Source organism: Tiliqua scincoides, chromosome 4 (assembly GCF_035046505.1).
Source record: "Tiliqua scincoides isolate rTilSci1 chromosome 4, rTilSci1.hap2, whole genome shotgun sequence".
Taxonomy (NCBI): domain Eukaryota; kingdom Metazoa; phylum Chordata; class Lepidosauria; order Squamata; family Scincidae; genus Tiliqua; species Tiliqua scincoides.
This window is the reverse complement of record NC_089824.1, coordinates 178,376,800-178,402,862: the sequence shown is the minus strand read 5'-3', so window position 1 is coordinate 178,402,862 and position 26,063 is coordinate 178,376,800. Positions and strand designations below refer to the sequence as shown.

The window sequence follows — 26,063 nt, the reverse complement described above, 5'->3', positions numbered from 1 at the left end:
AGGTTGGCAACCTTCAGTCTCGAAAGACTATGGTATAAGCCTACAGCACCTGGTATTCCCAGTCGTCTCCCATCCAAGTACTAACCAGGCCTGACCTTGCTTAGCTTCCAAGATCAGACGAGATTGGGCATGTGCAGGGTAACAGCTGCTGCATACATTTCGCCACAACGAGACTACTGGACTCTGACCCTTTCTCATCATGCTTCCATGCTATGTACCTGGTGGGGTGGGGGAGCTGGGTGTGGGTTTTTGTTTTTTTTGCTTGTATTTTTCAATGAATGGAACAATGCCAGATTAAAAGCAGCAAACAATCACTCTTCTCTGTTCATGTCAACTCTTGTCTCTTTATGCTTCCCTCCCTTGCCATACTATCAGTGCTGACCCATAAATGGCTTTGCAACACTGTGATGAACTTACTATAAAAATAAACTACACTGTAAACACAGCTTTGATTAAACAGCAGTCATTAGGGAAACAAACAGCAGGCTTCCAAGTGCAATCTATCCTAATTCTTCTGTCTGGAAAGTTCAGCCAGACCCTGGCTTTCTTGATATCTTAAAGCTGCTCCCAGAGGCACATAATCCAGGGAAATGGTATCCTCCATACAAGCTTTCAGTAATAGAGGTGTTGAGATGGGGGGGAAGCATCCTTCTGCCTGAGTAACCACTATCCTCCCCATCAGTTAGCAATTTTTTCATGTAGGCCAAGGAAGAATGGTGGTCCATACAAAAGAATGGAGGATATTGTGGAAATGGAAAAGGTGCAGAAGACAGAGACCAAAATTATTACTGGGATGGGGCACCTCCCTTATAAGGAAAGGCTACAGCATTTGGGGCTCTTCAGTCTAGAAGAAAAAAAAAAAGCACCTGAGGGGGGACATGACTGAGACATACAAAATTATTCAGGGGATGGAAAAAGTGGATAGGGGAAAGTTCTTTTCCCTCTTACACAACACTAGAATCAGGGGACCTCCACTAAAACTGAATGTTGGGAGAGTTAGGACAGACCAAAGAAACTATTTCTTTACCCAGTATGTAATTAGTCTGTGGAACTCCTTTACAGGATATCGTGATGGCATCTGGCCTGGGCGCCTTTAAAAGGCAATCAGACAAATTTCTGGAGGAAAAGTTCATCACAGATTACAAGCCGTGATGGGAATGTGCAACCTCCTGATTTTAAAGGTAGTCTACTTTAGAATGCCAGATGCAAGGGAGGGCACCAGGATGCAGATATCTTGTGGTCTTGGGTGCTCCCTGAGGCATCTGATGGGCCACTGTGAGCTACAGGAAGCTGGACTAGATGGGCCTTTGGCCTGATCCAGCAGGGCTCCTATGTTCTTAAGCAAGGTAAACTAGTTGTTCAATGAATACCAATATCTGAAGACCTATTTTAAGAAGAGCAAACCAGGCAGCTTAAGAACATGAGATCACAAAAATAAAGCAGCCAAAAGTCAATACACCATCTTTCTCTCTTTAAATACTGGACTTATTTTAAGGAACTTTCCTACAGTTGTCTTTTAGCGCAATGCAACAGTGCAATAACAGGTGCTACCATGTTTCTATGCACACACACTTTTCTTAAAGGTTGCACATCTACTGCCGAGTTATCATGTGTGCCTTAAGTTCAAACCACAACATTTAGTCACTGGGAAAGTGACAAATATACTGCCTAGTAGATCTAGTGCAACTATATAAAACATGGTTGCATGAGAGTCATGAACCAATTACAGGATAGGGCTCACAGTAGCAGTTGTGATGAACAATACAACACTCCACAGTCCACTGTTGATTTATTCTGGTGGCAGGTTCTAACAGAGGCTGGAAGGTTGAATAGCTTAGAAATCAAGTCCTTGTATAGGGTAACAAGTGGAAGAAATAAGTGGATTATTCTATGGATTACTCTTGATCCTGTGCACTATTATGTAATGATGGGGGGGGCATGGAAGGAAGTGCTTATTTGCCCGTTCACCCCATGAGTGCCATCCTTCTCTGTTCTTTTCATAGCAGAGGACGTTATACTGCCAAAGGAGTCTGAATTCTCAGATATTAAGAACAGAAGCACAACTTTTACTCAGCCTTAAATACTTTCATTCCACCAACCTTCTGTCTTCTTTCATTTGACTTCTTTTATTTCCCACATCAGATATGATACACTGCAATGTTGTTTGGTGTTCAGAAGAGACACTGTGGGAACACCTGGAAACTTCTTCATTGATCTAGTCCAGAAATACAAGGTCAGGTTTAGGAGTTGCACTAGAGGCCTTCCAATTTTTTCAAGGTTTTTTCTGTTACCTACTTACTGTACTTTTCACAAAAAGTTACTGTCTACTGAGAAGGTTTTGATATTCTTTAAAAGCATTAAACATGAAGCTCATATTGTTTAGATGGGTTTCTAAAGAAAAACCTCTGCACCAAAGACAGTGTTTAACAGCACAATCCTGTGCATGTTTACTAAGAAGGAAGTCCCATTGTATTTAGTGAGGTTAATCCCCAGGAAAGTGTGTATAGGACTGCAGCCGAAAGAGTTAAAACAGGTAGAGGGGAAAAGGGGAAAAAAAAAAAAACCATACTCAACTTCATTTTCCATTATTAAAATACAATTGCGAACAGTCTCAAACAAAATAGAGTAGAAACCCCAACCTATATCTATTTACCTCAGAGAAGAATGGTTATGCCAGTGATTTTCAATCTTTTTCATCTCATGGCATACTGACAAGGTGCTAAAATTGTCAAGGCACACCACCAGTTTTTTTACCATTGACAAGGCACACCATGCTGCTGGTGGGGGGCGCACAACCCCATTGGCCCCACTAATAAATGACCCTCTCCCAAACTCCCACGGAACACCTGGAGACCATTCACGGCACACCAATGTGCCACGGCACAGTGGTTGAAAATAGCTGGGTTATACGGTATAGCCATAGAAAGGGATCGGTCATAGAATACTGTTGCAGGCCTGGAAGGTACTGCTGCTTTTCTCAAGGCCAAACTGGGCCCTTCTTTCCTTCTAGTTTTATGTCTCGTTTCTTTGTTGTTGCCTCCCCTTTGAACAAGCAGAGGTTTCACTTTATCTTGGCCTCTAGATTTTACCCAGTGAGCCTCACTAGCTTAAGGCAAACACTAATTTATTTATTTTTAATTTCTTCTCTCATCTTGGATGTTGGACATTTCATTTATTCCACATGGAGAGAATTGCTACAAAGGAAAAAGCAGTGTATTTTAATTCATTGTATCCAGTATGAGATGCCATTGCTGTCACAAACACCCTGAATGGGTAGCAGACACCAGCAGCAGATGGCTAAAAAGCATAGTCAGAACAAAGGGAACAGTCACCCCTTGCTTCGAAGGTGCAGCACTCTAGCTAAAAGTGGGTTTGCTCCCCAACTTGTCCTTGCACAGTGGTTTGAATCAGATCTTGTGCATGTAGATCAGCTACCACACAAAACTATCTGCTGTCCACTTACTAATGACAGGTGGAAATGCAGACAACTCACAGTTTGAAGCCTTGTTCTCAACTCAGTCAGACCTTTTATCTCTGGAACTTCTCTGTCTCCAGCAACAGATTCATACCTATTATGGCAAACATCAGTAGACAAAACAAAACAGACAACAACCAGTTTTTCTCCAATCTGAATTCAGAGGGACATGCCCTACCGTGAGTTCGTAGAGCAATCAAAGTAGAAGTAGAAGGACTCTGCTTTGTTTGAGTCAATCGGACCTAACCATGATGGTTCATGCCTTAGTGACATCACAATTGGACAACTGCAGTGCTCTCTGCGTGGGGATGCCCTTGAAGATGGTCCAGAAGTTGCAACTAGTGCAGAATGCAGTGGCCTGTATGGTTACCAGAATCGGACCACTGCTCCAGCGGCTACATTGGCTCCCTATTCGATTCTGGGCCAAATCCAAGTACTGCATGTTTTTATCGCATTGCTTTTACAGTTGTATGCAAACATAGCTCATAGGAAAAGTAGCTGCTTCGCATGCAGAAATCTCAGGATCAATCCCTGGTTTCTCCACAGGGTTGAGAAAGTTCTGATCTGAAACTCTGGAGTGTTGCTTCCTGTCAGTCCAACAGTCAGACTTGGAGTGAGGCAGCTTCCTGTGTTTCTACATAAAAATTAATTCTATTTGCCCAGATGAACTTTTTAAAAACATCTTCAGAATGTTTGGGGGGAAGGAACAAGACAGCTTCACTTATTGTCAGACACGTCACAACCACTAGCCAATAGGTGCACATGGCTCCTGCACAGCGAACTTCTGACTGGTCAGGTCTTTGTGTGCGAGGGTTGCATTTCTAAGAAACAAGTTGTTCTTTGCAATCCAAGTTTAAAGCAAGGAAAGAGACTCTGAGATCTATAAGCAAGAGGAGGAAAAGGAAAGCCAAAGATTAGGAGCCTGAGATGGAGCACAGGCAAAGGGGAAACAGGGACACAAATGGAGTAAAGGAAAATGTGGGAAGTAGTGAGCAGTAATGAGAAGGGAAAGCTGAGAGGTACAGAAGAGAGGCCAAGGGCTCAGCTGGGGAATGCAAGCTGGGCATTTATTGGAGAATTTCCTGGCAAATAATAGCACTGGGTGATTACAGGCTTATAAAAATGCTCATCCATGTAGCTAGTTGACTTTTAAAACTTAATAAGCAGTAATTCCCCCCTTGCCCAAAACTCAAAATTGCAGTGCTAGTCTCTGACTTCATTTTGTGGCTTTTCTATCTTGCTGCCCCTTATAATACAAAACATAAGAAATCCTTTCGAGACACAGCAGCTTGCCTGGGCCCTTATGAAACCGGAGACAAACATCCAAAAAGATAGCCTCTATGTTACTGCAAGAGTCCCTTCGAACAAGGAAGGCAGGTCGCTTACTGCCCCCTCTCAGCAAATGATTACCGGGTCTTGCCTGTGGGCACTCAATGGCGGGGTTGTCTGCACTTAATGGGAACTAACATTTCAGGACCTGCTGTTTTCCCATTACAGAAAAATCTGATTCAAGGGCTCCTCCAGATGGCAGCTTCTCACATTCCCAGTTCAGCAGTACACTGAACAAGAGGGAAGCATCTCAAGGAAATGTAGATATAACTTCCTCCAGGATAACTCTATAGCAGTGTGGACTGCAAACCACACTGAACTCCAATCTAATATCTATTTAAACTGAGCGCAACGGATTTCTGGGAACAGCTCAAGCTCACACATCTGAATGCCAAGGATGGGTTCTGGAGAAAGACTGTACCTAATGCTCCAAATGAGAGCTGACTAGACAATCCTCCAATGAATCCAAGACTCCTTTGTTATGAAGTTTGTTCCCAGGCCCACAATTTTTATTTTCTGCAAGACACAGGAGCTGGTGAGATTTTCCAGGAACCAGATTGAAAGGAGATGGAGACCTAGACACGCTCATGGGTTCATTGTGTTTGGGAGAAGAAAATTCCAGTCCTCCACTTGGAAGACCAAAGGCATTAAGGAGGCCCCTAATAGCTAGAAGAATTTTTCTGGACTTGGGCACTGTTCATTCACAATTACAGCAAAACCCCTGCCCATGCATATGGGGTTCGAGACTGGAGGCAACATTACACATTCCCACTGCAGAGCAATACTTACAACATCAGGATCTTCATCTCATCTTGTTGCAAAAAGCTGAGTGTTTCTGCCACAGCTTGCCTCCTCTCTAGAATCTGCAGGCACTCTGACTTCAGGGTCTTACTGCAAAAAGGAAGCACCCCATTGCTGGGTATCTTTTGGCCTCAGATCATTTGTTCAGACCAGTATTTTTGCTGTGAAATATGAAGTTCCACACTGACTCACCTATTCCCTCTTAAACAGTGGTGTTGCTAGGGGGGTGCAGGCTGCACCAGGTGAGTACGGGAGGATGAAATCACTACTGGCAAACATTTAAAATTTTGGTATTTTTGAATAATACCATATGTTATATATCAATTGATATTTAATTTCATGCAGAATGCAGTGAAACAAACCGCACCAAGATAGCTCTATTCCATCAAAAGTTACAGCCAAAAAAACCCAGCAAGGGTGGGCCAATGGTACATTAGCACACCCACCACTACATTTGCATTGCTCCGCCCATTGCATCTGCACCTAGTTTTGAAAACAAACCAAATAGTGGCCCATTGGGACCTCAGTACAATTTTGGCAAGCCCATGCAGGCTGTTATTTGTGTCCCATTAGGCTCAGTGTTCAGGAGAGGAAGACCAGTGAGTGGAGGTACCTCAGGGATGTGCAGTGAGCGGGAGACAGGTGAGGCAGAGCCTCCCCACCAGAGTCCTTTGCAAAGCGCCGCCACCGTGTGAGGTGCCCAGGCACCCACAACCCACTGGCTCTGCCTCATCCTGCCTCCCCAACCACCGCACGTCCTTGAGGTACATCAGCTTTGGAATGGAGTGTAACTCATTCCAGTGTTGAAGCAGAAGAGTTTGTGGCACTTTTGTCCTTGCCAAACCCAAGACAGCACCTTCTGTCCTCCTTTCTAACTGTTCATGACACCAAAGCAAATGCACTGATCCCTGAGTAACTTTGGTCCAAGAGGGTTCAGCCCCTACAACCAAGTTAGAAACTTGGCCATTGGTACTCTAGGGTAAAACTCAAATATGAAAGCAGTCTAGTTATGCAAGACAACTACAAATCGTATGAAGAGCCATTACAAATCTCAGCTATTGATATAAACCTTTTTCTGTGATGCATGGAGCACATTTGTGAAGAAGATTAGAAGTGCCTGTTCTTAAAATGCCTTGGAGATGATCGATAGTTAACTGGATTCTCCATAAAATGTAAGGAACAGCCAGCAGCAGACGTTTTTGACCTATAAATTTCCTTGAACTCAGCTACCACATAAGCCACATAATTGTCTGTGCCTCATTCTGACTATATATATACACTATATGCAGAACATAATTCCTGACATGGTGGAAAGTGTGATAATGTGCAAGCCACAGTGCCTATCCATTTTTCCCTTAACACAAAACATCAGCCACATGACTGAAGGTTTCAAAGTACTTTTGCCCAAATATAATCACTGCTCCAATGTCCATATATCTTTTTTATTTCTACACTGTGAAGCAAATTCACAACACTCCCTTGATTGAATTACAGACAAGTTATTCTGAAAAACCAAACTGGAGGGGGGGAGCTGACAAAAGAATCAGATAACTATTTACATAAGCATTGGAACTTCAAAAATGCTTTTATAAATAGTCATATATTGTATAATATATACTGCATATGCCAAATGAGCAGCACATTTTTCTTATGATTTGGGCACTAGAAAGCTTGAATTCATAGCTTTTGTTTAAAAAGGAAAGTAGCACTGTTTGTTACTCCAGAACAGAAGCATCTGAAAATGTTCAAACCTACAGTACAGCATGGAATCAGGATTGCATTAGCCCCCCCACTGCCCCCCTTTAGCATAGCCACACTCTAGATCCCAATGCATGCAGACCTTATTTATATAATATGTACATGCTGATTTTGCAGTATACAGACTTATGCAAATTCAGCCTATGGGCCTTGGACAAATCTTGTGCTTCAATGTACAGATGCACCAGGGAGGTGGGGGCAAATCAACACAAACCTATATGGTCAGTGCAAGGCGAGCTTCAGCAGTAAACCTAAGGACTAAAGAATTACAGTGAACCAAAAAAGAAACGGGGGAATCAAATGAGATACAAGCAGTGGAAATGTGTCCTGAGCCAAGGGCAACCCCCAAACTTGGCAAGCAGTTGAAAACACCCACTCACTCTGTTTACAGCAGGTAATCCCAGTACATGACCTACAACCAGCTTATGAGAGGGTTCTGCTATAAGCGGTTTGGGAAGACGGGGGAAATTAACTCATTCGATTTCAAGTCTGGCACACCTCCACCAGCTGCGCATAAAAAAAAAAATAGAGACAATAAAAGACTGCCTATTTACAAAGCAGCAGCAAGAATCATTTTGCTTACCTCACCCAATACAGGCCTCTCAGAATAAGTTCTTGACATTGCTGAAGTGACCGAGATATTCTCAGAGTCCGGTAAGTTGCGCTCAGGACACCCTGGAGTGCAGACGGACAGCAAAAGTGATTGCTTTTGAATCAGTACCTTAATATACTGGGCAAGAAGGTTGTAGGGTTGCCATCTTTGGCTGAAGGCTTTCCCAACATCAGCCTTTTAAGACAAGCCTACAAAAATGGAACAATCCAGGAAAGTTCTTGGCCAGCTGAAGAAATTCCCTCCTCTCCCCTACCTGATGTGTAGCAGAGGGAACTGTGTAAACATGAACTCTGGAGTGAAAGTAAGGCAAAGCAGTAATGCAGCTGGGGGAGGGGAAGCAAAAATAGTAAGTATTGCAGGCGCTGCAAAGTGCTGTGTAAATGGCCACTGCCACTCGCTGTCTTAGTCATTCCAGGCAGCAACAGCAGCATGCAGGCACTCACCAAACCAAACTGTGTCTCCTGTGCATTGCCATCACTGCCCAGAATGACTCCAATGACAAGTGGGAAGGGTCGCTTGCACAGCACGTTGTAGTGACTGCAGTACTTACCGTTTTGTACCTCCTCTAGCTATGCTACTGTGGCAAAGCAGACACAGGGAGGAGAAGAGATTTTCTCTCTGGGAATCCTTTTCACTCTTCGCCTGCTACTTCAGACCTAAGCTTCTTGTCTTCTCTGTGCTCTCCCCTTCTACACAGGGAGGAAGATCTGCATCAAGCCTCTAACTTTAAATATGCACAGTTACAGAACAAACAGGTGTCAAGTTGCACAATTTCACACACTAAGTTCCATAAAATCCTTATCTGAAATTAAATTCATACTTTGATGAAGCTAAAAGAAACTCTGGCTTAAATCCCTATGCAAGTGACTACAAAATATGCCAAAAATTTAATTTCTACTGACTCAGACTAACTATAGCAAAGTGAAGACAATTTCACTCATTTGTCTAAATATTGTCCACCATGTTGAATACATTTAGCTGTTACTAAATGGCACTAACTTCATATAATTAACAATCCTGAATATTTTTTTTCAATATTCCTCCACCTAATTTCACAAGGGTCTTTGCTTCTGACTATCAAAAACATCACATTTCTCCAAAAGCAAACTTTGGGTACTTTTTTTTTTTTTTGGCAATTTCTTTACTGCCAATAGCTAACCACAACTGTGAGATCAAAACTTTAGAGAGCTGCATTATGAAATGGAGGTATTCTTACAGTGTAGAGCAGCAGTGGCAAGGAAGGATTTTGGTGCAACTTCTTTGACTGAATACAGGGTTGAGGAGGTAGAAGAAACCAGCTGAGATGGGTTTAAGAAGGATTAGGCTAATTTAAGGCTGCCTATCAGCAGCTGATGCCCAACTGAAACCTCTTCAAAGCCAAAAATAATATAGTGCTGCATAGTGGAGACAGACAACAGACAAAGGTCACTGCCCTGATGGCCTGCTTGTAAGTTTCCAAGAGGCATTTGGCTGGTCATTGCTAGACAAAAAAGAACTTCAGTCTGATTCAGCAGGGCAAGCCTTCTCAATCTGCAGTCTGGTCTGAAGTGGAGGGCAGCATTTCCCCCTCTGCTCTGCTGTCACCTGAAGATCATCCCAGTGTGGTGGTTCTTTCTCTAACACACAGACTACAGTCTACTCAAAAGTAAGCTCCACTGAGCTCAAGTGGAGTTTCTTTTGTACTAAGACTTTGGGATTGCAGCCTTCAACTCTCAAGAAGAGCAACACATGCAAGCCCTGGGTGAACCAAGCGACTGTAGAAGAGGTGGGGCTAAGAAAGGAAAACATAAGGCAATTTACTTTATTCTCCAGACTTTCCTGGATTTTGAGCACCCTAATGTGAACACACCAAACATAAAGTTTCAGTACTGTCTGGGTGAAAATAGGCAGACAGCCACCTCCCCAAGCTGCCCTGGTCTTCAGTCTGACACCAAGACATACCTTTGCTGTGCTGCAATCTGCTGTGACATCAATCTTTGGGAAAAACTTTGGGAACTCCAATGAGGCTGCAATAAAATAAAAATGCAACAAATGAAGGCTGGTACTTTCTTCCACCCTTCCAAATCTCAGGCAGAACATCACCCTGGAAGCAGACATAATGAAAGTGGTACTACATGGGTGTGTCATTACTGGAATTCTCCATGATCCTCATTTTCTCCAAAAGCAGCCATGAGAGTTCTCAATTTGAACTGCAGTCACAGGAAGCAAGAGTTTTAATTCTCTGCCCCATGTTGATTCTTCAACTGAAAGCCCTTGCTTCCAAAAATGCTTTGAATTGCAGAGGGGAAGGTATACAGGCAACAGGTTTTGTGCTTGTATGCTTTCCCTGTGAAGGTTAATAGCAGCTTCGGGAGGATATTAGCAGGGAATGTTGTGTGGAGACAAACGCTGAAACCTCCCTTCATACCCCTGACCCAAATCATTTCCCCACCCAACCATAACTGCTGTTGGAAAACATTTAAAAGATCATGTGTTCTAACACAGGATTCTAGACACATAATATCTAGTTTGGTCCTTGGTATCAAGAAGTGTTCCACTGGGAAAGAAATGTTGGCATTCTGCAGATGTGGAACTATAATGACATCTAGTGTCCTTGATATGCAATCTGCAAATACTGCAGCATTGAAAGAATCATGGCATCGACCCCACGAAAACATCCTTACGAAATAAAATGTCATATATACACACATGCCCAATACGTGGCATGCCTAATGCAGTTCCACTATTTGCAAAAAGCAGACCAGACCTAGTTTCCCTCCTCTTTATCTCATTCTGAACTGGATGTTCCAAAGAAAGGAATCTTGAGAAGCCACAGAACAGAACTATGGCTCTTTTCTTGTTGATCATTCATTGTCAGTTGATGAGGCTATGTAAACCATCTGTCCTTGGTTAAGAGCTTTGGGCAAACCGACTTTCCACTAACGACAGCAAGAAGTAATCCATATTAAAAAGACAAGTTTGGATACTTCACCCTCCTCCCCCTCCCCGGCAATGGATGATTATTAACAGCATTCCATGCCCGAGAGAGAAATTTCTAGGGTCCTATCTCTATTATACAAATACAAAGCAAACTTTTTTCTGCACCAATACAAGCACAGACACACAGTTATAATCAAACTCCCACAGACTGTCAGAAGTGGCCAGGCAGACCACCACACATGACGTACGGTCTCTGTATCTCAATCCCACTGGCTCTTCTGGTTCTGTGCTCAGCATGATCAGAGGGCAGCTTTCTGTGGTCCTGGATAAATTATGAGCTTGTAGGTTAGGCCCCAGTTCATATGAATGGCCTTCAAAGTAATACTCCTGATGATGAGGGGCTATATTTGTTTGTCTGAAGACTTCTTCTAAAAATATGGTGGCTCTGCAGAAGATAACAGGGAGGAATAATAGATCAGGGTTGCCCTAAACCAAGAACCTATACCTTTTTTCATCCAAGATCAGAAATCTTCTAGATTCCCTCTGAGTATCCTCTCTAGAATGCTCGCCCCAGAGCAGTTTTGTCCTCACCAACGGCAAAGGAATTTATTTCAGAAGGTGTTGGGGGCAGGAGTGAGGCATACTGATATTTTTAACCAAGTTGGGGGACAGTCTATCTACTGCTGTTTTTAAATTAAACATAAAAACCTGCATTCTTTTGCATCAACCTACATTGTCCCAAATAAAGATTTAAATTTACCTACACTGTATATTCTACGGATATTTCATACAGCTTTAGGATTTTGACTGCCTCCCCCACTGGGATAACGAGGACATTCTTCCTCATTGTAATAATAATGATGACTATTAATATCATTATCATTAATAATAATGATTACTATGAGGACAATATTCACCAACTAGTGCTTTCTGCAAGATGGCAATGCATCTTCTGATTTCCTCCTATGTGCAATTTCTGGGTCTCTTATTATCTCTCGTTATACCCACATATGATCTATAACCAGAATTCATTTTTTCCACTTCTAAACACAAAGTGCTATTATACTGCAAGTCTCTACTCTGAATACTAATATGCAGCTTGTGCTTTTCCAAATTATTTCATGGTGGTTTTGCCAACCAGTACTGACTCTCTGGTATAAAATCAAGACATCCAACTTCTGCTCCCTCCTCTGTCCTAGGCAGTGACCCTTACGTGTTGTAGGAGTGGATGTAGACCCAGTGCATGATGGCTTGTGGCAAAGAGAAAACATGGATTATTGTTCTGTGTAGGATGTCATTGGTTTCAGCAAAAAACTGATCAAAGCCCCAGCATGTGCTTTCATCCACCTCTAGGATGTTTGCCAGGATAGGAACAAGCTGTCTCTTCAGTCCACTAGAGGGAGCAGAGAAAAAACCATGGATGTTATTCCTGTACAAACTTGCTCAATCTTCTGAACAAGCAATTTTAGCTCAAGAAACCCAGGCCCAGCTCTTGTTTTACTGCTGTAGGAAGCTGCTGCTTTCCTGCATTTCGATCCCATATCTTACCAGTCATGATCCAAATGATTCTGTCATTCAAACACCAAAATCACATCGGTTCTACCCATCCACTGAACAGCTCAAACTGAAAGCTTTTTTATAAATGGCAAATAAGGACAAGGTTGGTGGGAGCAAATGGTATCAGGGGTTCAGAACTAAAACTTCCTTGCCAGTTTTGGGCCATTTCACAGTCCTCCCTTGCGCTACTTCAATTTTTAAAAAAGCAAAGGCCAAACTCATAAGTTCTTTGCAACACGTAGCTTAGTCGAAAGGAAAGGGATACTGGTGCAAGTAGTAACTTTGTGATCTTAGTAATCACATGTGATTCAGCCATTCAAATTTTACTGCTGAGCCATGGGATCCAGCCATGGGCATAATCATGCTTCCAGATGTCTCCAAATCCCCAGCTTCAAGAAAATCAAGGATAATAATGCTAATTATTCTATTGGTTAAAAATATGAGTTAATAAACCATGGAAAACACACACACAAACACCCTTTCTGATGTCTCTTTCTAAAATAAGGTCCAGGCAGGATACCTTTCCCAATTAGTAGCATAAGGGTTACTCTGCAGCAGTGGTCCACAACTGATGTCAGGCTCCAATCTAAAGTGGGTTCTAAGAGTGAAGTGGTCACCATCTCTTCTGCTTTTATTCAAGTTTAGTAGGGCTTCTTTAAGAGGATATGCAAATAACAGCTAATAGGAAAAAGGAGATATATACAGAGAAAGAAGCAGAGAAAAAGGATTAAGGGCCAACTAGACGTGATGGTGGCAACTACTTTGTTTTTTGTGTACCTGGACCATTCATATATAAAGTAGGGAGTGGTATGACTATCATCTAACTGGGTATGCAGGTAAAGGAACTGAACCCTTCCCCTAAGTATGTCATGTGAACTTGTTTCTTCCCCTGGTTCAGATGCCAGAAACCAGCTGGGCTGGAAAAAAAAATGCCTCCAACAATGAATCACAGGGTGGTTAAGGTGGGGAAAAGGTTTAGTTCCACCGTGTACTTCTTTGGTTGCAAAAATCAACTTGCGTTCTACATGAACAGGGCAGGTGCATGAGCAAACCAAACATGGCTACCCCCATCAGCTAGCTTGGCCCTAAAGGTGGATCACAGGTCTGAAAGGGTTAAAAACAGCTGCATCTGCCACACATTATCAGCGTTAGACAATTTTTAAAAACATGAGTTAAAAATAACCATGCAGGTATGTGGACTTATACCGCACACCTGAATCATGGAAAAAAATAAGTGTGCGTGTCTGAGTCAGCCCTGAGTGCAGAAGGTTTAAGGGAGTCATATTTTATAAAGGGATTGTATTACAGAGGAAGGGACTGAATCTCTAAAAGCTTTGAGCATTAGCTTTATCCATTCTGCTTCTACTCACAGAGAAAGCCGACACGTAATTGGCAGCTCATAGATCCACTGAATGGCTCCATTCTCTTGCTCCTGAATGCCTGCTATAGCTCCAGAGGGTTTCTCAGTTGTTATTTTGTACCTGTTCAACAGAAAAAACACCCCATCTTTGGAAGCTGGCACACAAGAATTCCCACCCCTGAGCAGACAATTTGCAGTCACTGTGTTTCTTATTTTAAAAGAGTGGATAAGTTTTGATGGTTACAATATTGCCGGCCAAAGGAGTAAGGAGGCAGCTGAATCAAGAAAACCACACAATGTACGTACATTATTTCTTTGTTCCTGCGTGGTCCCCCAAAAGGGATAAATGGAAGGCTGCCTGTGGCTGCATGGTAAAAGGTTACCCCAATACTCCACAGATCCACGGTTACCCCATAAGACTTCTGCTGAGGCTTTTTCAAAACTGCTCGCTTATACATGTCTGGGTGCTGGAAGCAAAGGAGGAAAAGCAACATTTTCATTTATTTTGCTATGCGAATTTTTGTTTTGTGAACTTGAAAATTGGTACATATTATTTTTACATTTTTCCATTCTTAGTTTTAGTATTAGCGGTGATTTAACCCTTTAAAAAATAGTCAGATTTCTTTGTTAGAAATGCCTAGAGATAAAAAGGGACATTTTAGGTTTCTAGGCCCAAGTTGTTTACATTTCAAAGGACTTTCCAGATGATCTGATGATGATCTGATCCAGTCCCAAATGTATGCAATGACTCTAAAAAGCACGAAGCACGGGGTCAGCTCAATGACATGTACACTTCCCTCTGAAAACAGAAGGGTCAGATGCCCTCTCTGGAAGTTAGTTAGTTATAACCTTTTCCTATATGAACCAATTTCTCTGTTGATAAATTTCTCACTCCTTATAAACCAACTCTGCATTCCTACTGAAGAGCTGGATTTCCTTCAGAACTATTTTATGGCAGGAACCATGGGATGCCCTTATGGAAACTTCCTTTGTTAATTAGAAGGCCCATCAATCTATTTTACTCACAAGGTATTCTTCTGTGCCGTAAACAGATATAAACTTCTCATCATCATCCAGTTCTCGGGCAGCCCCAAAATCAGTCAGTTTATAGATACTCTGTCCATCTTCTCCAATTAGCCTCATGATGTTCCCAGGTTTGATGTCTCTGTGAACAACCCCGTTTTCACGAAGGTGATTCATGCCAGACACTAGAAAAAGAATTGAGGGGAAGGAATATGTGAAGATCCTATTATAAAAAAGAAATAACGGGGACCAAATTTGATAGATGAGGCCAAAGGGGTCTCTTCCTGAGCTTTCTAAAGTGTGACCTAGAAGCATTTATGCCAAACTGCACACAGCAAGGAATGTAATAATAAACTTGTACATGCACATTACAGTGTGCACAAAAACATCTAATGGTACATTTCCCAGCTGCAAAGCACAGGGAGAGGGCAATTTGGAACAGAAAGGCAACCAGATCATGCATAAACCCTATCCAACCCCAAAATTCAAGTTTATAATTTATAAATGATTTGCACAGGTAAATTAGCCCACCCAGATTTGGTGAACTGGATCATGGCAACCATGGGATCAGCCCAACTCTGTGAACAGTCACCAAGATACCCTCGTGCAATCAGAGAAAAACATATGGAAAGCATCCTTCTTTCTTCAAGTGGCCATGTGGGGGACCATAACATTTGAACTAGTCCTTAGAGGAGTCACATTCCAGGAACATGCTATGACAGGGGTGTCAAACATAAGGCCCAAGGGCTGGATGTGGCCCTCAGAAGCAATTTAGCTTGCCCATTATAATTGCACTCTCCCAGAATGATTTGGGCTCTCTCATATCTTGGGATTATGAACAAGATTTGCACATTTTCTTTTCTGTCATTTGCAGCTAATGAGTTCCTATGTGAGAACAAAGTGCTTATTCCTGGCTATCAACAGCTTAACGATGTCACTTCCTGCTTAATGACATCACTTTTAGCCCTCAGCAGATACCATGAATACTACACTACATGAAAGAGTTTGATACCCCTGTGCTATGACTTCTTGTGCCGGTGAGGCACATTACCTCATGATGCCCTGTGGTCCAGAAGTGCCATCACTTCCAGAAATGATGTCACTTCCTGGTCGCCTCTGGTCGTGTCTACCTTCCACAGGCGTCCTCTCTGGACCTTGGAAAGTCTTAGAAAGATACTTCCAATTTTTCAGAAAAACCGGAAGTACTTAAGGCTTTCCAGAGGTCTCAGAAGGCGTAAACCATGCACGGTCTATCCAGTCCTCAGAAAGCCTCCAGAAGGCCTTAGAAAGGCCTTCCAGAAAGGCCTTCTGAGTGCTGAAGGGCCAAGTACTTCCAGTTTTTCAGAAAAACCAAGAGTACGTTTCTTAGGCTTCCTGGAGAAGCTGCACATGTGGGGGGTGCAGTCAGGGGAGACAGAGCCTCACCTGCCTCCAATGACCCACATCCCTGTCACATTCCATAACTTTTGACTGGATAAGGGACATGCAGAGTCTACCCCACTATCTACAGTGGAAGCGTAGGCTCTGAAACTCACCTACACAGCGTAACATTATGAGGAACTCTGATTCTGACAAGCCAAAGGCATTTTCTGGTTCTTCTAAGAGACTCAGCAGGCTTCCATCTGAGCAGCACTCCATCACCAGCACCTTCTGTTTGCTGCTTTCCTGGGTTGGGATTTGACAGTGAGAGTTAAATTCCACCCCACAGGGGTTCACTGCTTACCTCCGCATGAACCCAGTTACAGCATGTGCTGCATTTCCAGCCCCCTCGCTCAGTCACAGCTAAAACCAGCACAAGTTCCCTGTAAACCTAAGTGTAATCACAACCCTAGTCTAAATGCAGACCCACATGATGATGTTGTTTACACAACGTAGCTGCAATTCAAAGGGAGAGACCAGAACAGGGCAGAACAGATTCTTACTTTTTATTCTTCATGCTGATGTTCCACTGAAAATTGCCCTTCCCCTCCAAGCTTCATTTTTACCCACACTAAGGACAAGATAGGGTATCTTTCCCCTAGTGGGAGTAAAAGCAGCCGAGAGGGAACAATTGCCATTTATTACAATATATAAACACTGCCTTTCTCAAATAGACGGACTCTCGGCGGTTTACACAGGCAGGCTGACTATAAACCCAATTTTTTCAAATGGAATTTTGACAAGTTTAATTCTATGAGAGAAACTCATAGAATCTTTCTTTGATTCCTCCAGATGTTTCTCTGCAATCATTGTACTGGTTGCACAGCTCTTGCACTTTCCAAGCTTTCACAGGCAGCTGCAAAACGGCATCAGGCTGGTTCTCAGGATCTTATCCACTTCTTGCCAGTTGACTCCTTTACACTCCACCATAGTCCTTAATCCCTAGTCAGCAGCTTCCAGTCACCCATCTGAGGCAAGACCCCAGCTGATCCTGCTTAGTTGTTTTTTTCTTCTAAACTCCAGGCAAGGACACATTTCCACCTCCAGAACACTCCTGCCCTAATGTGTTGTTTTTGGCTAAGAAACCTTCCTATTCAGACAAGAGCTTACCAAAATGAACAGATGCGTTTCAATGTAGGTAAGTATAAAGTAATGCATATTGGGGCAAAAAATCCAAACTTCACGTAATGGCTAATGGGATCTGAGCTGTCTACAACAGCTCAGGAGAGAGATCTTGGAGTGCTGGTGGACAGCTTGATGAAAGTGTCAACCCAATGTGTGGCAGCAGTGAAGAAGGCCATTTCCATGCTCGGGATAATTAAAAAGGGGATTGAGAATAAAACAGCTAATATTATAATGCCATTGTACAAATCGATGGGACAGCCACACCTGTTCTAGTCACACCTGTTCATTGTGCTCAGTTCTAGTCATACATAGTTGGCAACCTTCAGTCTCGAAAGACTATGGTATCGCGCTCTGAAAGGTGGTTCTGGAACAGCGTCTAGTGTGGCTGAAAAGGCCGATTCGGGAGTGACAATCCCTTCCACACTGGGAGCAAGTGCAGTCTGTCCCTGGCCTGTCTCCCTGGCTATGGGCCTTCCTTCTTTGCCTCTTTGCCTCAGACTGTTGGCCAAGTGTCTCTTCAAACTGGGAAAGGCCATGTTGCACAGCCTGCCTCCAAGCGGGCCGCTCAGAGGCCAGGGTTTCCCACTTGTTGAGGTCCACTCCTAAGGCCTTCAGATCCCTCTTGCAGATGTCCTTGTATTGCAGCTGTGGTCTACCTGTAAGGTGCTTTCCTTGCACGAGTTCTCCATAGAGGAGATCCTTTGGGATCCACCCATCATTCATTCTCACGACATGACCGAGCCAACGCAGGCGTCTCTGTTTCAGTAGTGCATACATGCTAGGGATTCCAGCACGTTCCAGGACTGTGTTGTTTGGAACTTTGTCCTGCCAGGTGATGCCGAGAATACGTCGGAGGCAGCGCATGTGGAAAGCATTCAGTTTCCTCTCCTGTTGTGAGTGAAGAGTCCATGACTCACTGCAGTACAGAAGTGTACTCAGGACGCAAGCTCTGTAGACTTGGATCTTGGTATGTTCCATCAGCTTCTTGTTGGACCAGACTCTCTTTGTGAGTCTGGAAAACGTGGTAGCTGCTTTACGATGCGTTTGTTTAGCTCGGTATCGAGAGAAAGAGTGTCGGAGATCGTTGAGCCAAGGTACACAAAGTCATGGACAACCTCCAGTTCACGCACAGAGATTGTAATGCAGGGAGGTGAGTCCACATCCTGAACCATGACCTGTGTTTTCTTCAGGCTGATTGTCAGTCCAAAATCTTGGCAGGCCTTGCTAAAACGATCCATGAGCTGCTGGAGATCTTTGGCAGAGTGGGTAGTGATAGCTGCATCGTCGGCAAAGAGGAAGTCACGCAGACATTTCAGCTGGACTTTGGACTTTGCTCTCAGTCTGGAGAGGTTGAAGAGCTTTCCATCTGATCTGGTCCGGAGATAGATGCCTTCTGTTGTAGTTCCAAAGGCCTGCTTCAGCAGGACAGCGAAGAAGATCCCAAACAAGGTTGGTGCAAGAACACAGCCCTGCTTCACTCCGCTTCGGATGTCAAAGGGGTCTGATGTGGAGCCATCGAAGACAACAGTACCCTTCATGTCCTTGTGGAAGGATCTGATGATGCTGAGGAGCCTGGGTGGACATCCAATCTTGGGGAGAATCTTGAAGAGGCCATCCCTGCTGACCAGGTCGAAAGCCTTCGTGAGATCTATGAAGGCTATAAAGAGTGGCTGTCGTTGTTCCCTGCATTTCTCCTGCAGTTGTCTAAGGGAGAATACCATATCAGTGGTGGACCTGTTGGCTCGGAATCCACACTGTGATGCTGGATAAACGCTCTCTGCAAGTACCTGGAGCCTCTTTAGTGCAACTCGGGCAAACAACTTTCCTACAACGCTAAGGAGAGAGATGCCACGGTAGTTGTTGCAGTCACCCCTGTCGCCTTTGTTCTTGTACAGCGTGATGATGTTTGCGTCCCTCATGTCTTGAGGTACTCCACCTTCTCTCCAGCAGAGACAAAGGATTTCATGCAGCTCAGTGATGATGATCTCTTTGCAGCACTTTAGGACTTCAGCAGGGATGCTGTCTTTTCCAGGTGCCTTGCCAAAGGCAAGGAGTCCAGGGCCACGTGAAGTTCTTCTAGGGTTGGTTCACTGTCAAGCTCCTCCAGCACAGGCAGGCACTCAATGTTGTTCAGCGCTTCTTCGGTGACTACATTTTCTCTGGAATATAGCTCAGAGTAGTGCTGCACCCATGGTTCCATCTGCTGCGCCCGATCCTGGATGACCTCGCCTGTGGCAGACTTCAGAGGGGCAATTTTCTTCTGTGTTGGACCTAGGGCCTGCTTGATACCATCATACATCCCCTTGATGTTGCCCGTGTCAGCTGCTATCTGTATCTCGGAACAGAGCTGGAGCCAGTAGTCGTTAGCACATCTCCTGGCAGTCTGCTGGACTTTGCTGCGAGCAGCTCGGAGGACCTGCAGGTTGCACTCACTGGGACAGGCCTTGTATGCTGCTTGAGCTCTCCTCTTTTCCTCAATGACTGGTGTCAACTCCTCAGAGTGGGCTTCAAACCAGTCTGCCGTCTTGTTGGTCTTCTTGCCAAATATGGACAAGGCGTTGTTGTAAACGGCATTCTTGAAATGTTACCATCTGTTGGATGCATTTGCATCGACCGGGCCTGGAAGAGATTCCTCAAGCGCTCGTGCAAATTCCTCCACTTTTCTCTGATCCCGGGTCTTGCTCGTATCAATGCGAGGTCTTCCTTCCCTTTTCGTGTGATACAGTCGCTTTGTTTGCAGTTTCACTCTGCTGCACACCAGCGAGTGGTCGGTGTCACAGGCAGCACCCTGATAGCTGCGTGTGATCTTGATGCTGGGAAGGCTGGAGCATCTGGTGAGAATCAGGTCGAGCTGGTGCCAGTGCTTTGATCTTGGGAGTCTCCAAGAGACTCTATGTTGGGGCTTTGTGTTGAAGAACGTGTTGCTGACACAGGGACCGTGATGACAGCAAAACTCTAGCAGGCGTTGGCCATTTTTGTTCATCTTCCCAGTGCCAAACTGACCTAAGCAAGTGGGCCACGAACTGTTATCAGCACCAACTCTAGCATTGAAGTCGCCGAGGATGAACAATGGCTCTTTTACGGGGATCTTCTTGATAGTGGTGGCCAGGTCATCATAAAATTTGTCTTTGGCTTCTGCTGGAGACGACAGAGTCGGTGCATAAGCACTGATGAGAGTGACAGGTCCTGCTGATGACTGGAGCTGCAGGGACAAAATTCTTTCACTTTCCACAGTAGGTGGGATGATGGATTTCAGCAGGGTATTTCTGACCGCAAAGCCAACACCATGTTCTCTGGTTTCGTTTGGTGGTTTTCCCTGCCAGAAAAATGAGAAATTTCGCTCCTTGACAGATCCAGAATCTGGCAGCCTAGTCTCTTGAAGGGCGACGATGTCCATCTGCAGTCTGCTCAGCTCCATGTCAATGACAGCTGTTTTGCGTGCATCGTCTATTGCTTGCAGGTCATCAGAGAAGCCAGGTGTCATTGTCCTTACGTTCCAGGTGCCCAGCTTTAGGGCAGGAGTTTTCTGTTTTCTATTGCATGGTGCAGAGTTGTCGATCCGCTTGTCGGTTTTCACCCTAAACCCCACGCACCCCGTGAGGTTAACGGACCGTGGCGAGGCAACACCTTACTGGCTGGGGACTGCCCAGCTTAAGGCGGGCGGTAGCTGCCCAATGAGATGCAATGATCTCTCCCACCGTCGGAAGCAGCCCCTGGCGTCATGCCCTACGCCAATCGAGCAAAGACTTATAACCGGTAACTGCTGCTTCCCGTGTTGTGCCGACGCCGTATGGCGAAGTTGGAGTGTCCTCTCCAGTGCGCGAAGCCTGGGTAAAGAAGGTATGGAGGATAGGCTGTTACCCATGCAGCAAATCCCCCCTCTCCACGCCGCTGAAATGGTCCAATGGAAAGGCAGAAACCAATACGGTTGGTTCCAGCGGCATCGCAGGAGTTGCCAGAACGTGACTGTGTGCAGCCACGAACTGCCTGAGGGACTCCGGCTCCTGATTTTGCCTTGAGGTTGACTCCTGAAGCCTTTTCCACAACTGGATGTAGCCACAAGGCAGTGGAGGTTTGGAATCAGAGTTTTCCTTCTCTTAGATGTCTCCCTATTCAACTTCCTGATTGCCACAAACCCCTCTCGTGCCCCTCCCCCTGCATCCCGACTGCCTCACCACTGCTCCCTTTTCAACTTCCTGATACACATAAAAGCATGTTTATAGCACCGGGAGAGCAAGGAGTGCCAGCACTGGGCTTGTACCAGTTGGCGCTGGGCCCAGCACCAGGAGGGCGACACCGGAGGAGCACCTGTGATAAGGTGCATTGCCAGGTGGTGGTGCGGGGTTTCTGAGTGGGAGGGGAGGCATTCCAGGGGGTGAGGGAGGAACTGGGTGGGAGGAGCATGGGACCGCTGGATCCTATGCTCTGTGTCGGCCTAAAAAGCCTAACATGGAGCGCCTCCAGTCTGTGCCAACCGAATAGTCCCCTTTCCCTGAGGAGGCCTCCTGCAGTCTCAGCAGTGCCACTGGATGCAGCGGTAGCCATTTTGGCGCTGGGAGAGTCGCCAGCTTCGAGATTGCACTGCTCGCCTGCAATCCTTTCCATACTTATCTGTAAGGCCCATTGATTATAATGGGACTTACTTATGAGTAGACATGCATAGGATTGGGCTTTAAATCTGCTAGTTGACATTGCATTGTCTCTGTATTCTCCTTTACCTGATGAGCTGCTGTTAAGAAATCTGTCTTTTGAGAGACCAGGCTGAAGTCTTTCATGTGATGGGACGATTTAAAATCTGGGAGGTTTTAACAAATCACTAGCATTATAGTGGGGAAGATCCCTGTTGTACACATTTTGCTTCAATATGTACTGACTAGTGAAATTCTACTTGTGTAATAAATGAGCACCCAAAAAAAAGGATTTTTCTTTTTGACTACCTCTGGATGAATAATTGAAAAATAAAATTCTTCTATTGTTAAACTACCATTTATTTATTTATTTATTTATTTATTTATTGCTAAGTATAATTTTAATACCATTTGTCACTCTGTAACGGTACATAACATGTCAGCTATATTAGATTTAGGATGCTAAATTTAGATGTGACTTAACTTCTCCCCTTTCTCTTTCAAGTACAAACTGTTAATAAAAGAACGCAACAATATCCATTTTGTTGAATTTTGCCCAAAACGAACAACAAACCCCAGCTAATGCAGTTCTCCTAGAATGTAAATCATAGTGTGACACATTTGTTTCAATTCGTTTTTGGCCAGAAGCTGAATTGTTTCCACAAACTGTCCAGGAAGTTCTTGATCTATGTAACAGAATTTCTAAGCTTGGAAAACACACAAAACCCAAAAACAATTTTAATTCCATCAGTTATTACAGGCAGCTTTGTGTGTATCAGGAAGTTGAAAAGGGAGCAGTGGTGAGGCAAACGGGATGCAGGGGGAGGGGCACGAGAGGGGTTGTGTGTGTATCAGTTCTAGTCACCACATCTTAAAAAGGACATATTGAAACTAGAAAAGATGCAGAAGACAGCGACCAAAATGATTACTGGGCTGGGGCACCTCCCTCATGAGGAAAGGCTGCAGCATTTGAGGCTCTTCAGTCTAGAACAGAGGCACCTCAGGGGGGACATGATTGAAACATACAAAATTATGCATAGAGTGGACAGAGAGACGCTCTTTTCCCTCTCACAACACTAGAACCTGGGGACATGCACTAAAATTGAGTGTCGGGAGAGTTAGAACAACCAGCGTGTATTTAGTCTGTAGAACTCCTTGCCACAGGGTGTGGTAATTGCATCTGGCCTTAAACCCAAGTGTAATCTGGTGTTTTTGTTAGGGAGTGTGAGGGTAAATAGAATGCCAGATGCAGGAGAGGGGCAGCAAGATGCAGGTCTCTTGTTATCTGGTGTGCTCCCTGAGGCATTTGGTGGGCCACTGTGAGATACAGGAAACTGGACTAGATGGGCCTTGGGCCTGATAGAGCAGGGCTCTTCTTATGTTCTTAAAAAGAACACAGAATGGAAGAAGAGCAGCACTGGTTTGCAACAGATCTTCAAAGTTAGCCTAGGCCACTTTCAACAGACTAGTGATGTAGTGCATGTCTAGAATCAGTCGCCAAGCATGCACCAAAGGAGGCAAAGAGAATGGAAAGTTGGACTTCCTGTGAAGGTAGGTAGGAAAAACCTGTTGGTTGAGGGCAAACAAACTTGATGCCCCTTCCATTCCCACATTCAGTGCTAACTCTGCCTTTGAATAAAATCAACAAAGAGTTCCTGTCTCAAGCCTCTGCTTGGGACTCTATTAAGCATTTTTCTTCAGCTCTTTTACTTGTCCCTTCTCCCTTCCCATTCCCTGTGCTCCAATGGGGCATTCACAGATTCTCTAGCCATGCACATATGGAAGGCATGGCAGAAGAAACAGGACCACCCCTGCTCCGTCTGTGCATTCACTAGAACATCTGTGTGTACAGTTGTTAAGGAGTTTACCTTAATGCTGCTGTTACCACGTTAAGACTATCATATCATATCAGTTAGTCCTTATTTCAGAGAGGAAGTTAGACTTACAATCTCTTCCACAGCAAAGAGTTTGACAATGTTTTGGTGGCTTAACTTCCTCAGCACCTCAAACTCTCTTATCTGTACCTCCTGAGGTCTCAGGTAACTGGTATTGTTGAAGACTTTGACAGCAACCAGTTCTCCCGATTTCTAGGAAGGAGTGGAAAAGAAAAATGAGCAAGGATTCAAGAACCGCTTGATATTTCATCTGCCACGGCAGTTACACTAGCATTTGTAGTGGGAAATGTGAAGGGGAAAAGGTCATCGTGAAGCATGCTGCAAGCTTTTGCTAGGAGACAATTAATGGCTCAACCCCACATGCACAAGCAATTTGCAGGATGTGTCTCCCTAGACAACTGTTGCAATTCCAGCAAATCAATGCAAATTCCTCCATTAGAAGAGCTGTGCTGGGTTGATTTAATTGAAATTATAGCAGCCATGCAGCGAGTTATTTTATTTTACAACTAGCTTGCCAGAGCTGCATCGGATGGCTGGGTAACATGCTGCCATGCAAATATATGTATAAATTAGGTCCCTGTGACATTTTTAAAGCAATCAAGCTTTCATACAGAAACTTTACTACCTTAGTGTTCCACAAGGGTTATCCTTAGGAGCTGTGGGGCCCAAGTGGCAACATTTTTTGTAGGGGCCCAGGTACACAGCCAAGTCTATAGAACCTTAGAAATATAATACAATTTACTATAGACTTTTATCTCAATGATAAAATGGAAAGCAATCAAAATGTATGCTAAGAAAGTGCATGTGAGTAAATGGACCAAAAGGACCTAAGCAAATTTTAATATAAAATTTGCATAGCAATTGCATAGCACGAGGAACCCTTAGGTGCTGGGAGCAATTGGTCTAATTAGCTTTAAGCCTGCCCCGAGGGCTGGTTATGCCTGAACTAGTACTGACAAAGTCACTAGGTTTACTTTGTCAGAGAAAATCTGTTTGGTCAGAAAACTACTACATAAACCAGACTTCAGCTATGAGTAGGAGAGAATATATGGGTACAAGAGAACATATGGGTACATATGGGTACTTGGCAGATCAAAGAAAAATTCATCCACATTACAGAGGGAAATTTGACTTCCTAATCCACAGAGAATCTTAGCTTGGACATTTCTCCCTGAACTGCAGATGATCTAGGCTCTAAACACTTCTTCATTAAACATTTCTGCATATTTTATCTGTCTGTCCTAGGAAGACAGTCTTAGCAAAGTGTCACTTGACAATACTTGATTAAATGCTTCAGAAATGCATTTGTACGCTTTGTGGCAACCAGTGGCATCACTAGGGGGGTGCAGGACACACCGGCTGACATGCATGGGAGGGGGGGTGACAACACTACTGACCAAAATTAAAATTTGGTTATTTTCAAATAATACCATCATGTTATATATCAATTGATGCATAATTTCATGCACAATGCAATGAAACAAACCATATTGAAATATCCCCATTCTGTCAAAAGTTATAGCAAAAAAAAAAAGTGGGGAGGGGCAATGGTACATCAACACGCACTGTCCCACCTACTGCATGGGAGGAGGTCCATTGTGGGGGCGACGTGCTGGCCTCCCTCACTGGGTGATACAAACCCTAGTGACGCCACTGGTAGCAACAACTTTATATTTCACATGTAATATGTTGTTACATGTAATATTCAGTGGCGTTGAGCCAGTATGCCCTATTTTATGTTCTGCAATTGTTTTGTGACAATAAAACATCTAATCAAAATATTTGTTTGAGGCATGCTGACTAGGACGGCCCTGTGCGTGCATCTCCTCACCTTGTTGCGGGCTTTGTACACACTGGCAGTCGCACCTTGACCCAGCACATCATCTGTTTTCCAGAGATAGTTCACTGTGCTTTGCATGGCCAGCAAGGAAGTGGTCTGCCTACCAGCTGTAAGACAAATGGAAGAAGGCAGCAAATGTCATGAGCAAGCATGAGTCAAGCTTCTTCAGGTTCTCCACCAACTGCTCTATTACCGTTTTCATTTATGAATAACACATATCCAAGTTAAGGAGGTCAACTTCCCTACTATTTAAAAATATTCACACGTGTGGAACAAATTAAGATGGGTTTAGAACTGTATCAGCAACTTCACCTCTCATGG

The 26,063-nt window shown here is 44.1% G+C and overlaps 1 protein-coding gene across 1 annotated transcript in view; it reads right to left on the bottom strand.

The window, feature by feature from the left end:
* Positions 1 to 25,820, bottom strand: part of IKBKE (inhibitor of nuclear factor kappa B kinase subunit epsilon) — a 40,619-nt gene extending 14,799 nt beyond the window's left edge. The window contains exons 1-13 of the mRNA XM_066624944.1: positions 25,734 to 25,820; positions 23,954 to 24,094; positions 16,371 to 16,500; positions 14,839 to 15,020; positions 14,119 to 14,279; positions 13,823 to 13,933; positions 12,109 to 12,288; positions 11,144 to 11,340; positions 9,918 to 9,982; positions 7,947 to 8,038; positions 5,594 to 5,695; positions 3,494 to 3,569; positions 2,100 to 2,215 (exon numbers count right to left, since the gene is read on the bottom strand). Coding sequence (XP_066481041.1) covers positions 2,100 to 2,215; positions 3,494 to 3,569; positions 5,594 to 5,695; positions 7,947 to 8,038; positions 9,918 to 9,982; positions 11,144 to 11,340; positions 12,109 to 12,288; positions 13,823 to 13,933; positions 14,119 to 14,279; positions 14,839 to 15,020; positions 16,371 to 16,500; positions 23,954 to 24,094; positions 25,734 to 25,820 — 1,640 coding nt within the window. The remainder of the gene's footprint in view (positions 1 to 2,099; positions 2,216 to 3,493; positions 3,570 to 5,593; positions 5,696 to 7,946; positions 8,039 to 9,917; positions 9,983 to 11,143; positions 11,341 to 12,108; positions 12,289 to 13,822; positions 13,934 to 14,118; positions 14,280 to 14,838; positions 15,021 to 16,370; positions 16,501 to 23,953; positions 24,095 to 25,733) is intronic.
* Between the last annotated feature and the right edge of the window lie 243 nt (positions 25,821 to 26,063).